The sequence below is a fragment of the Macrobrachium nipponense genome, chromosome 30, assembly GCF_015104395.2.
Source record: "Macrobrachium nipponense isolate FS-2020 chromosome 30, ASM1510439v2, whole genome shotgun sequence".
Taxonomy (NCBI): Eukaryota; Metazoa; Arthropoda; class Malacostraca; order Decapoda; family Palaemonidae; genus Macrobrachium; species Macrobrachium nipponense.
This window is the reverse complement of record NC_087218.1, coordinates 46,623,355-46,637,391: the sequence shown is the minus strand read 5'-3', so window position 1 is coordinate 46,637,391 and position 14,037 is coordinate 46,623,355. Positions and strand designations below refer to the sequence as shown.

The window sequence follows — 14,037 nt, the reverse complement described above, 5'->3', positions numbered from 1 at the left end:
TAATATAAAAACATTAACAATGACAGAGAGAAAGAGAGCGATACAAGGAGTTATAAGGATTTTAGGGATGATCTTCAAAAAAAGAAAAAGGAAGAGAGAAAGAGAAGGGGGGGGGTTACATTAAACTTAACCAAGGCGCCAGGGCCAAGCAATAGCCAAAGAAACGAAGTGAAGATACGTAATATAAAAACATTAATAATGAGAGAGAGAGAGAGAGATACACAAGGAGTTACAAGGATTAGGATGTCTCAAAGAGAGAGAGAGAGAGAGAGAGAGAGAGAGAGAGGTAACATAAACTTTAACAGCAACGGCAGCAGTAGCAAGAATAGTGAAGATAAGAGATAAAAGCATTAGTAATATAGAGAGAGAGAGAGAGAGAGAGAGAGAGAGAGAGAGAGAGAGAGAGAGAGTAGCATCGGTGGCGCGAAAGAATCAAGCTCCTCCTTGTTTAAGTAATGGATGCGTGGAAGTCGGCCGCTTCCTAACAATCGCCATAAAATATTAATTGTGCACGAAACTCCGTCCGAGAAATCTCGAGCAAAAAGAAGAAGAAGAAGGAGAGGAAAAAGAAAGAGAAGAAGAAGAAAGAGGCGAAGAGAAGGAGAGGAAAAAGAAAGAGGGGAAGAAGACGAAGAAGAAGGAGAGGAAAAAGAAAGAGGAGAAGAAGAAGACGAAGGTAAAGGAGAGAAAAAAGAAAGAGGAGAAGAAGAAGACGAAGAAGAAGGTGAGGAAAAAGAAAGAGGAGAAGAAGAAGACGAAGAAGAAAGAGAGGAAAAAGAAAGAAGAGAGGAAAAAGAAAGAGGAGAAGAAGAAGATGAAGGAGAGGAAAAAGAAAGAGGAGAAAAAGAAGACGAAGAAGACGGAAAGGAAAAGAAGGAAGAGAGGAAAAGGAAATAGTAGAAGAAGAAGACGAAGAAGGAGGACAGGAAAAAGAAGGAAGTGAGGAAAAAGAAAGAGGAGAAGAAGAAGACGAAGAAGAAGAGGAAAAAGAAAGAGGCGAAGAAGGAGAGGAAAAAGAAAGAGAAGAAGAAGATGAAGAATAAGGAGAGGAAAAAAAATTAGGAGAAGAAGACGAAGAAGGAGAGAAAAAAGAAAGAGCAGAAGAAGAAGACGAAGAGGGAGGGAAAAAAGAAAGAGGAAGAAAGAGAAGAAGAATAAGAACAAGAAGAAGGAGAGGAAAAAGAAAGAGAAGAAGAAGAAAGAGGCGAAGAGAAGGAGAGGAAAAAGAAAGAGGAGAAGAAGAAGACGAAGGTAAAGGAGAGAAAAAAGAAAGAGGAGAAGAAGAAGACGAAGGTAAAGGAGAGAAAAAAGAAAGAGGAGAAGAAGAAGACGAAGAAGAAAGAGAGGAAAAAGAAAGAAGAGAGGAAAAAGAAAGAGGAGAAGAAGACGAAGATGAAGGAGAGGAAAAAGAAAGAGGAGGAGAAGAAGACGAAGAAGAAAGAGAGGAAAAAGAAAGAAGAGAGGAAAAAGAAAGAGGAGAAGAAGACGAAGATGAAGGAGAGGAAAAAGAAAGAGGAGAAAAAGAAGACGAAGAAGACGGAAAGGAAAAGAAGGAAGAGAGGAAAAGGAAATAGTAGAAGAAGAAGACGAAGAAGGAGGACAGGAAAAAGAAGGAAGTGAGGAAAAAGAAAGAGGAGAAGAAGAAGACGAAGAAGAAGAGAAAAAGAAAGAAAGGCGAGGAAGAAGAAGGAGAGAAGAGAAGAAGAAGATAGAAGAATAAGGAGAGAAAAAAAAAATTAAGGAGAGGAAAAAAAAAGAGGAGACAAAAAAGAAACGAGGAGAAAGAGAAAGAAGGAAGAAAGAACAAGAAGAATTAAGGAACAAGAAAAAGAAGGAAAGGAAAAAGAAAGAGGAGAAGAATAAGAATAAGAAGAAGAAAAGGAAAAAGAAAGAAGAGAAGAAGAACACGAAGAAGAAGGAGAGGTAAAAGAAAGAGGAGAAGAAGACGAAAAGAAAGAAGAGAAGAAGAAGAACAAGAAGAGGAAAAGAAGGTAAGGGATGAGAAGGCGATGAAGAATGAGAAGTGGAAGAAGAGGAAGACGAAAAAAGGAGGAGAATAATAATATTAATAATAATAAGAAGAAGAAAAAGAATGAGAAAAAGAAAAAGAAGAAGAAAAAGAAAAAGAGGAATAAGCACTTCTTTTGTGGCGTCCTTGTAAGTGTTTGCCATACGAGGCGGAAAATGGAGTGCTTTAAGTTATGAATTCATTTATTCGAGGATGCCTCTCTCTCTCTCTCTCTCTCTCTCTCTCTCTCTCTCTCTCTCTCTCTCATATTAGTTCAGTAGCGGTTTCAGAAGCTTTATTTTTCGGCTCCTCTCTCTCTGCCTGTCTCTCTGTCATATTTTATCAACTATATCGAATGACAATGTTTTTTGTAAGCTGGTAACATGAAAAAGTGGTCCTTTGGTAGAAATTTTATTATTATTATTATTGTTATTATTATTATTATTATTATTATTATTATTATTGTAAATATGTATTAAAATTGTTGCCTTTTTTATTTAGGCCCTTTTTTCGAGTGTACTTGCTCTTTTTCATGACACAGCCACCTTCCTCCTGCAAATCTGTTTGTCAGCCCAGGGTGGGGACGGGGTAGGTAATGGTTCGGGAAGGTAGGGGAAACAGCAGCGCCGGGTTCCAGCGCGCACAGCACGCGCCAACAGGCTCGTCAGTGAATAATCTGGATGCCGAACGATTAAAAAGTCGGTGTCCAGCATCACTGCTCAACGTGAAATGAAAGATTCGTTCAGGAAATGAAACGCTTCAGATCTCAACAATCAATAAAAAGATGAATGATGAAAAGATGCGGAAACGCGAGAAAGCCCAGGAACCGCCGACGGACGGACAATTAAGCAGATGAACGGTCAGATAAACACGGGGGGATACAAGGAAGTGATTAAAAGTCTACAAGGAGGCAGATCCCGAGGTACTTGTAAGGAAAGACACTGACGAAGTGTACCTGTGATCCCTGACCCCCCTCTCTTCCTGGGGGGTGTTGGCGATAGCGCAGTCGCCGCGCCTTCTGGCGGGTGCCATTGTTGTCTTCATTATTTTCCTGTGGTGATTCTCTGTTAACGGAGGGAGTGTTGTTTCTCGCCGTGTTCAGTCAGGGTGACCGGTTGGTTGCCTGGTTGGCGTTTCGTCCGACTGGTGACTAATGCCCGTCCATTGTATTTGTTAGGTATTACGTCATCTTCATTACTGCGTTGTGGTATTGTGTTTTGATTCTCTGCACGTCAAAGGAAGTACTTTCAGGTCTATAAAAATGCTTTTCCATAAAAGCTAATTCAGTAGTGACATAAAACATCTTGGAGAGTTGATAACTTTTTTTTTTTTAAAGAGATGCCAGCTGATTACTCCTGTCAAAATTTCCACTTTCTTAATTTTGTGTACTGCATTGTTTCTACATTGCTCATCCAAGTATATACCCCGAGCTGAAATAGAAGATATTATTATTGTTATTGCTATTATTATTATTTCAACGGCATTTTACTTGTTGAGAGTCTTACAGCAGACGAAAAGAATAACAGCAATTATTATTATTATTATTATTATTATTATTATTATTATTATTATTATATATATATATATATTATTATTATTATTATATATATATTATATATATATATATATATATATATATATATATATATATATATTTTATATTCTCTCTCTCTCTCTCTCTCTCTCTCTCTCTCTCTCTCTCTCTCTCTCTCTCTCTATCACAGTCCTCCAATTCGACTGGGTGGTATTTATAGTGAGGGGTTCCGTGGTGTTGCATCCTGCCTCCTTAGGAGTCCATCACTTTTCTTACTATGCGCGCCGTTCCTAGGATCACACTCTTCTGCATGATTCCTGGAGCTACTTCAGCCTCTAGTTTTTCCAGATTCCTTTTCAGGGATCTTGGGATCGTGCCTAGTGTTCCTAATATTATGGGTACAATTTCCACTGGCATATCCCATAGTCCTTCTTATTTCTATTTTCAGGTCTTGATACTTATCCATTTTTTCCCTTTCTTTCTCTTCCACTCTTGTGTCCCATGGTATTGCGACATCAATGAGTGATACGTTCTTCTTGATTTTGTCTATCAACGTCACGTCTAGTCTATTTGCACTTATCACCCTATCTGTTCTGATACCATAGTCCCAGAGGGTCTTTGCCTGATCGTTTTCTATCACTCCTTCAGGTTGGTGCTCGTACCACTTATTACTGCAAGGTAGCTGATTATTATTATTATTATTATTATTATTATTATTATTATTATTATTATTATTATTACTGGAAGACGACCCTCTTTGACTCAGACTTCTCTTTAAAAGAATGGCACTGTATGCCATTGAACTTGTGTCAAGCCTTCTCAACTTTGCGTTTTTATTTCTTCTTTTCAGCAGGTAAATTATAAAGCAGATGTCCAAATCAGAAGATAAATGAACTCCGGACATCTGCTTTTATAATTTACCCGCTGAAACGAAGAAGCTCCTACGCCAGTTTCAAAAGTGCTATTATTATTATTATTATTACCTTAACTTAGCGGACTTCTTTACGTATCACCTACCATATTTAGATGATTTCATCCTATGGCACCATTTTGGATGTGATCAAATTGCTAATATATCTCTTAAATTGATTGTCAAGTGTAAAGTACAGGTTAGTTTAGGTTAGAAACTATGTGGAATTGCTGTGAAATATATCTGGAAAATATTCCAGTGCAGCCTGTAGTATAGATTCTTAATTAACGGATTTTGCTAATTATCAGAAAGGCTAGGTTCGGAATTGACGGATTTTGCTAATTATCAGAAAGGCTAAGTTCGGAATTGACGGATTTTGCTAATTATTCAGAAAAGGCTTAAGTGTTTTCGGATGGATTAACGGGATTTTGCTAATTTATCAGAAATGGCTAAGACGTTCGGAATTGAACGGATTTTTGCCTAATTATCAGAGAAAAGGCTTTAAAGTTTCGGAATGAACGCCGGATTTTGCTACAATTAGCCCAGAAAGGCTAAGTTCGGAATTGACGGATTTTGCTAATTATCAGAAAGGCTAAGTTCGGAATTAACGGATTTTGCTAATTATCAGAAAGGCTAAGTTGGGAAAACATCTTCCGTGTACGGTCAGCCCAGAATCTCCATCTCTGCAGATCTCCCAAAGATGATGCTGCTGCCCCTTCCATCCCACTGACTAGGAATTCTTCCATCTTGACTGGGTCGTCTTTATTATTTTCCCGCTGCGTGGCTACACAGACTCTTGTCTCCTTAATGATACTACCCGTGGAGCCATCCCTTCTCGGACCGCGAAGGCATATTGCGCTGACTTCTGCTATGGAAGGTGGAATAAATAATGCCGAGGTTTCCTGTGTCTATGCGTTCCGGGAGAGAGAAAGTTGCGCTCGAGTGGTTTATGTGTAAGAGATGAGCCAGGGCGTTCTCTCTCTCTCTCTGTTGTTATTTCTGAATCGGTCTTTTGATGTGGGCTACTCCGAGATAAAGGGAATAGTCCGAAATAAATAGAATACTCCATAACAAATAATATACTCCAAAATGAATAGATTTCTCCAAAATAAAGAAAATGTTCCAAAGTGCATAGAATACTCCAAAATGAATAGAATACTCCAAAATGAATAGAATCCTCCAAAATAAAGAAAATGTTCCACAATACATATAATACTCTAATATGAATAGAATTCTCCAAAATAAAAATAATTCAAAATATGTAGAATACTAAAAAAACTAAGAGAATGCCCCAAAATAAGATACTCGTAAATGAGTGGAATTCTCCAAAATAAAGAAATACTCCAAATTTAAAAGAATGCTCCAAAATAAAAATAATTCTACAAAATATAGAGAATAATATAGAATGCTCCAAAATGAAGAGAATATTCCAAAATGAAGAGAATACTTGAAAACAAACAGAGAAATCCAAAGTCAAGAGAACCAGGAATAGCTTGGAACAGTTTCCTTTGTGTCATTTGCTACGAAAAACATGATGCGAAACAGTCTTAAGTCTATAGCTTTTAGTGTGGATCTTGTTGCTTGTTTAGTGTTATTGATTGATTGGTTTATATTTACTATAGTTACGTACGAATTCATGGTTTTTATTACAGTTAGCGCACACACAAGTAAGTGGTTTTATTTTCTATGTTTGAAGACAGACAGACAGACAGATTAGGGTTGGTACCTGTGGATTTTAAGGTACAAGATGTCCGCAACTGTCAAATACCATCCGTCCAAATGAAAGATACAGGAAGAGAGAGAGTTACAAGTTACAGGGAGTTACAAGGATTAGGATGTCTTAAAGACATAAGTCCATCCGAGGAGACATCATGTGCTCACTTATCTATAGAAGCAGGTTTTAAAATTCATTCACAGTGTCCTGATGATCTTGTCTAGCTTTCTTTTGAACTCTTCCACACTGCTGCTGTTTACAACTTCTGGTGGCAGTTTATTCCACGTGTTACATATTTCATATCTGAAGAAGTTCCCGCAATGGGATGTGTTGTATCTCTTCAGTTCTAGTTTCCATCCATTATTTCTTGTCTGGGTTTCGTTTAACATAAATAGGTTACTGTCTACTTTCGTTATGTCTTTCAGTATTTTGAATGTTCTATTAGTTGTCCTGGCAATCGTCGTGTTTCTAACCCATACATGTTCCGGCTCTCTAGTCTTCTTCGGTAACGTATTTGCCTGATGGATGGAATTAACTTTGTGGCTCTTGCTTGTACCCCTTTCTAATCTATTAATGTTCTTTCTTAGTGTTGGTGACCAAAACTGTACTGCATATTCAAGATGGGGTCTAACTATTGATGTGATGTGAAGAGGTTACTGTCTGCTTTTGAGAGAGAGAGAGAGAGAGAGAGAGAGAGAGAGAGAGAGAGAGAGAGAGGTAACAGGAGCTATGTAGTGGCCTTTTCAGAAGTCCTTCCTCTCCAGGAAGAGCAGAGTAGAGAGCGGCAGCCTGAAGCCGACCAGGCAAGGGAGGAGGAGGAGAAGGCGAAGGGCTGACCCTTAAAATTATACAGTAGGCAGCCAGGTAATCAGGAGAAATATTACCATCCGTGACTTCGTCCACTCCACCCAGCTCGGAACAGGACACACACTGAAAAGAATAAAACATAAATGAGTATGATCTGAAGGTCCAGTGAGAGAGAGAGAGAGGATTTTTACTTTTTTCTTTTTTCTTTTTTTGGGTTGTGGGGGGGGGGGAGGGGGAGGGGGGAGATCTTGTGGTGTAGCCTTCCTATTACTTTTCTTTTGATTTAATTTCTCATTGTGAGAGTGTGTGTGTGTATGTGTGTGTTTGTGTGTGTTATTTTTAAAATTCCTTTTTGGTTAACTGTAACAAAAAAAATGATTGAGATGGCTTTTTGTCTGTCCGTCCGCACTTTTTCTGCCCGCCCTCATATCTTAAAAACTCCTGAGGCTAGAGGGCTGCAAATTGGTATGTTGATCATCCACCCTACAATAATGAAACATACCAAATTGCATCCCTCTAGCTTCAGTATTGATTTAATTTAAGGCTAAGTTTAGCTATGATCGTGCGTATGTAGGTGCCAACAACACAGGTCACCATCGGGCCATGCTGAAAGTTTCATGGGGCCGCAGCTGAGTTTCATGGGCCGTGGCTGAGAGTTTCATACAGAATTATACGCTGGACAGAAAACTCGACTGCGCTGAAGAAACTTCGCATTTCGTACTTTTTTGTATTTGTTATTTTGTTTATTTATTTGTTTATTTATTTATTTATATTTTTATTTATTTATTTATTTTTTGCTCTGGATCTGTTAGAGCTGTCATCCAATTGATTTACTTCTTACTGCCATTAGATTCAAAAGTCTTGTTAAAACTTATTATATATGATGTGTGTGTGTGTGTGTGTCATTTTCTTCATTTTGTAGGGCTCTCTTAGAGTTGCTTTCCCCATATATTTTCATTTGATTTTATTCTTTATTGTCTTGGGACTGAGGCGTCCTATTAAGATTTTATGATATTTAAATGAGCTACATCTGAAGGCCTGGTTTTTCCTCAAGTTTCTTTTGTGTTTTTCCACTTTTAAGGGTTTCATGATAAGCACTTTTTTTTTTAGTAATGGGCACGTATTTCAAAATATCAATGAGTAAATAAATCAGATTTCTTTTAAAGATAAAAAAAAACCAAAGGAAGGATTTTTTCTTCAAGATAATAAATAAATCTGATTTTTTTTTCGAGATAAGAAGAAATCTGTGGACGATTTTTCTTCAAGATAATAAATAAATCAGATTTTTCTTCAAGATAAGAAAAAATCAGAGGAAGATCTTTTCTTCGAGATGAGAAATAAATCAGATTTAATCAGGTTTTTCTTCAAGATAAGAAAAAATCAAAGGACGATTTTTTCTTCAAGATAATAAATAAATCGGATGTTTTTTTCAAGATAAGAAAAAATCAAAGGAAGACTTTTTCTTCAAGATGACAAACAGATTTTTTTTCAAAGTAAGAAAAAACCAAAGGAAGATTTTTGTCTTCAAGATGGGAAATAAATCAGATTTTTTTTTCAAGATAAGAAAAAAATCAAAGGAAGATTTTTTCTACAAGATAAGAAATAAATCAGAATTTTTTTTTAAATAAAAAGCAAAGGAAGATTTTTTCCTTAAGATAAAAAATAAATCATACTTTTTTTAAGAAAAAAAAAATCAAAGGAAGACTTTTTCTTCAAAACGAGAAATGAATCAGAGAGAGAAATGGCGGAATAAACAATGCACGGAAGTGAAACAAGGCATTGATGACCCTTTGGCCCAGGGGATGTAAAGGTGATTTCAACATGCATACATTATCTCCAACGTATGTTAGGACTGGCCACTCCTTCACGTTAGGGGCTCCTGCTTAGGCTGGTTGTAATTCTCTCTCTCTCTCTCTCTCTCTCTCTCTCTCTCTCTCTCTCTCTCTCTCTTGAATCCGTGGATTACTGTACGGTAATCAGTTGGTGTATGAAATGTAAATGGATATACCAAATGATATAATATTAATACGATTAATTAGCTAAAAGATGTTGATTTGGTCAGTTTACCTCCTTGGTCTCTCTCTCTCTCTCTCATACAAACACACACACACAAAATAATCTTTCTCTTTCTTCTCACTCACATTATCTCTCTCTCTCTCTCTCTCTCTCTCTCTCTCTCTCTCTCTCTCTCTGACCTTATTCAGGGTTTGAAGTGGGATTAACAGGCGAGGGACGAAGTTATGAAAATGTAGAATATATATATATATATATATATATATATATATATATATATATATATATATATATATATTATATGTATAAAGCCTTTCGCAACTGTTAAGGTGGGTTTGCAAAGCGAACGGAATTCAACTGAATCAATTAGTTACGCGTGGTTAGGCAAAATGACAGTTGAGGTGTGGGGTGGTGCTTCCGTAGGGAAGGTCAGGAAAATTAATTATTTGGTCGAGAGTGAATGATTGATATAGATATATATATATATATATATATATATATATATATATATATATATATATTCAGCTTCAACTTTGTTTTATTCATAATCGACACCCACACTTCACTTTCCATGGAGGAGAACCGGCTCAACAGCCCTTTCTTAATCCGAATCCCAGATTTCCTAAACTTTTGCCTGCAGGCTGATACCTATCTAGCCTTATCTGTTTCTGTAACTCGTACATTTTATATATATATATATATATATATATATATATACTATATATATATATAATATATATATATATATATAATATATATATCCATATAAGTTTCAAATGAGACGTAGCCTTCTAATTCCGTTTTTCTTAGATCCATCTGTTCTTATTATTCCTCATTGTCTTCTTCTTTCGTTCCTTCTTTTACGCTTCACACGACTCCTTTTCCCGTCCCCCTTCTATTCTACTTTATTATATCTTCTCTCATGCTGTCTCTTTTGCCTTATTCCTCCATCTTCTTCTCTTCATCATCATCCTTATCATCATCATCTGCGAACCTCATTTCATTATTGTGGCTCTCACCCTTCATTCTCTAGCGTCTTCTTCTTCTTCTTCTCCTTCCTCTTCCTCCTAATCCACCATATCTTATTTATTCTCCTACTTCTTTTCTCCTTTCTTCTCCTTCTCTTGTATTTTTTCCTTTATTCTCCTGTTCTCTTCCATTGCGTTATTTTCAACATCATTATCTCCTTTTTAACCCCCATTTCTTCTCCTTATTATCCTTATCCTCTTGGTCTTTCTCATTCTCCCTTCTTTTTCATTTTTATCATTTTCTGTTCTGTATCATCTTCTGCATCGTCTTTCTTCTCCCTAGCTCTTTTATCCATTTCATCCGTTTCAGTCTCCTCCTCCTCCTATTCGTCTAATTTTTCTTCTCCCTTCTCCTCCTCCTCCACTTCCTCCTCCTCCTCCTCCTCCTCCACTTCCCCGTTGTTCTCTCACAACTGTCGTCAGTGCCATCTGCATCTTTAACCCGTTCCCCCTCCACCCTCTCTACCTCCTCCTCCTCCTCCTCCTCCTCCTCCTACCTCTCATCCTCCTCCAAAATCCAAGCCTTCCTCTCGGTCCCTCCAGTGAGAATATAGGCCTACTTTAAAAAGAAAAAAAAATTTTCTGTACTTTTTCTCTTGCTGTATAGTTTTTTCTGCGCTTTCGGTGTCTGGTATTTTTAAGTATATTTTGTATACTATTCTGCGTATATCCTGTTTATGAGAGTGCATATGTGTACAGTGTTTTTGAACAGTACCCTCTGCATTCAGTTGTGCATGCGTTAGTTAGATATATTGTATACACATATGTTTTGCGTTTATATATATATATATATATATATATATATATATTATATATATATATATATATATATGTGTGTGTGTGGTATGTGTGTGTGTCGTGTGTGTATATTATATATATATCTATATATGTATACACAAAAATATATATGTGTGTGTAGATAAAAACTGTTTAAAATGGATACTTGAGATATATATATATTATATATAATATATATATATATATATATATATATATATATATATATATATATAGTATTATATATATTGAGAGAGAGAGGGAGAGAGACTAACGGCCAACCCAAAAACAGATTTATTAAGTATACCACATACTTAAGGCAATAGAGGATTACGCGCTATAGTCAAGATTTTTTTATATGCAAAACTTAAGACTAAAGTGTAAAGTTACACTTATGTATAAAAACCAAGATAAAAAGTGACAACTCGTTAAAAAGTGTCGTTTGTATCACAGCTAATAATGGATTTCACTTTTTTTCCTCTCTCTCTCTCTCTCTCTCTCTCTCTCTCTCTCGAAAACGTTTGTTATCCCAGCACAGATGAAAAAGTTGCCTCCCGTCTAGAGAAATAAACTTATGCAAATATAAATAAATAAGAGAGTGAGAGAGAGAAGTAAAAAAGCTGAAGAAAAACATGTAGTATTGAACAAAAACGTGGAAGGCAATGAGGAAGAAAATAAATGTAAAAAAAAAAGGTGAACTGTCAACCCCTGTGTTACCTGAGATCCCAGGCCTATGGTAAGGAGACCTACTATATACCTGAGAAGGAGTAATTAGATGTAATCGTATGCAGCTTTTTCCGGTGGCCCTGTGTCGCTTGCTTCTGGTTTCTCACCTCGTTTGAGGGAGGGAATGTTGAGAGATAGGAAGGAGGAGGGGGGAGGGGAAGTGAGAGAGAGAGAGAGAGAGGGAGAGAGGACGGAGAGGAGAGAGAGAGAGGAGAGATAAGAAAGAGAGAGGAGAGAGAGAGAATTATGTAGATATTTCTGGCGCGTGCATAATATATATATATATATATATATATATATATATATATATAGATATATATATGTGTGCGTGTGTGTGTGTATCTGAATGTATTTATATATATATGATATATATATATATATATATATATATATATATATATATATATATATATATATATATATGTATATATATGAGAGAGAGAGAGACGAGAGAGAGAGTTACAGTACATATTACTGTCTGTGATGTACATATCATAAATATATTATATATAACATATAACTACTATATATATATATATATATAGATATATGAGTATATATAATTGATTAGCCTACTGTATCAGGCGAAAGTTCGCAATTTTTATCCTAAGTATGTAATTGCCAGATATACCAAAGTAAATTATATCTTGTTATAAAGATGCTGTGATCAGCTTTATAATTACTGCTTTTTAAAGATTGCTGTTTTTATTTTGATGACTTAATTGACAGAAACACCAAAGTAGATTAAATTTAATGTTGTAGAGTTACTGTAAGCGACATTATAATCTGCTAGATTGTAGCAAGCCCAACCATAGGCCTAGTTGATCACGTGACCGGATGACGTCACTGGCGGAACTAGTACAAGAAACCTTGTAAAACAACTGTATATTATAACCTTATGTAAACGTTTTCATCCGATTATAAAAGTCATGCTGACTTGAAAAAAACATTTTGAGAACAAAAGAAGTTTTTAGATGAAGTTAGTGTGGTTTTAGTAATTGAAATAAAAAGCTATGTATATCGGTAGTGTAACCACCTAAGGTCCCCAGGTGGATATGAGTTGCATGCAGTCTTTTTTTTTTTATTGTTATAATTTTTTTTATTTTTAAAATACTATCCTCCATATTGTACTTTCATTACCATTATAATTATTACTATTTTTTCTTCTTCATCAGCAGCCGTGTGGATATTGCCGATAATCATTTTTATCATTTTATCTCGTGTATGGAGACTGTGTTTTATTGTATTTGTATCCCATCCAGTAGGTATATATATATATATATATATATATATATATATATATGTATATATATATATATATATATATATATATATATATATATATATATATATATGTATATGTATATATATATATATATATATATATATATATACTTTTTATTTGATCTATCATTCATCCTATTCTACTGGGAGCGCTATTATTATTGGTATTATTGGGCACAGATTTCCGTGTCGAAAATGATGACAATGGTTGAGGTCCACAATAATATAGCATGTGAGGTTATGGTCTTTAATGGATATTAAAAACTTCCGAAACCTGTGCTAGGTTCATCTTCAGTCAAGTGAACATTACGACTTTAAAAATTCGTCGAAGTAAACTTCTGAACAGGACAATTTTAATATCCATTAAAGACCATAAAGTCCCATGCTATATTATTGGGGACCTGCAACCATTATTATTATTATTATTATTATTATTATTATTATTATTATTATTATTATTATTATTATTATTATTATTATTATTTAGTGTAAAACATGTGTTGAAAAACCGTTGGTTTGTGTACAGACCTTAATTACAATATTCCTCTTGTCTGTCTCATTACAGAGCTGAGGCAGAGCATCGGTAAAAATTTCTATCAAACTTTTGCGGAAGGATTTCCAAGGACCTGCGCGCAATCCTTTGAATTCTTGCTGTGACCTCGATCCAGATCTTGACATGGATCTAGGGAAAGGAGAGGATCGCTGGATATAATTTGCCAAAATTTCAGGACGAATTTCTTAGAAATTCCCCAATGAATTTGGGCATGGGCGTATTATCGAACTGCCGATGGTCGAAATTTTGATACGAAAAATGGTTTAAATTTTGGTGACCCTGTCACTTCTTTGGAAGGAAACCCACGGAACACAAGGCCCAATCCACTGGAAACCAAAATTACGATTCCCAAATCCGCTTCGAATTGCTCCTTAACGACAGGTAGGTTTGTTGTTCTTTGTGTGTCCGTCTGATGTCAGTCGACGATTTGTTTTTCCAGTGTTATCGATAATCATCTTTAGGTAACCGATTTATTTCTCTCTTTAGCTCCCAATTTTTTTTTCATGTGCTGCTTGTGTGATATATATATATATATATATATATATTATATATATATATATATATGTGATATTATATATATATATATATATATATATATATATATATACACACACACATATATATATATATTATATATATATATATATATGTATATATATATACTATATATATATATATATATA

The 14,037-nt window shown here is 35.4% G+C and overlaps 1 protein-coding gene across 1 annotated transcript in view; it reads right to left on the bottom strand.

Moving 5' to 3' along the window:
* Positions 1 to 707: 707 nt before the first annotated feature.
* LOC135202134 (uncharacterized protein DDB_G0271670-like) overlaps positions 708 to 14,037 on the bottom strand; it is a gene marked incomplete at its 3' end in the record, with an annotated part of 94,349 nt that continues 81,019 nt past the window's right edge. Inside the window, exons 5-6 of the mRNA XM_064231384.1 lie at positions 1,309 to 1,539; positions 708 to 862 (exon numbers count right to left, since the gene is read on the bottom strand). Coding sequence (XP_064087454.1) covers positions 708 to 862; positions 1,309 to 1,539 — 386 coding nt within the window. The remainder of the gene's footprint in view (positions 863 to 1,308; positions 1,540 to 14,037) is intronic.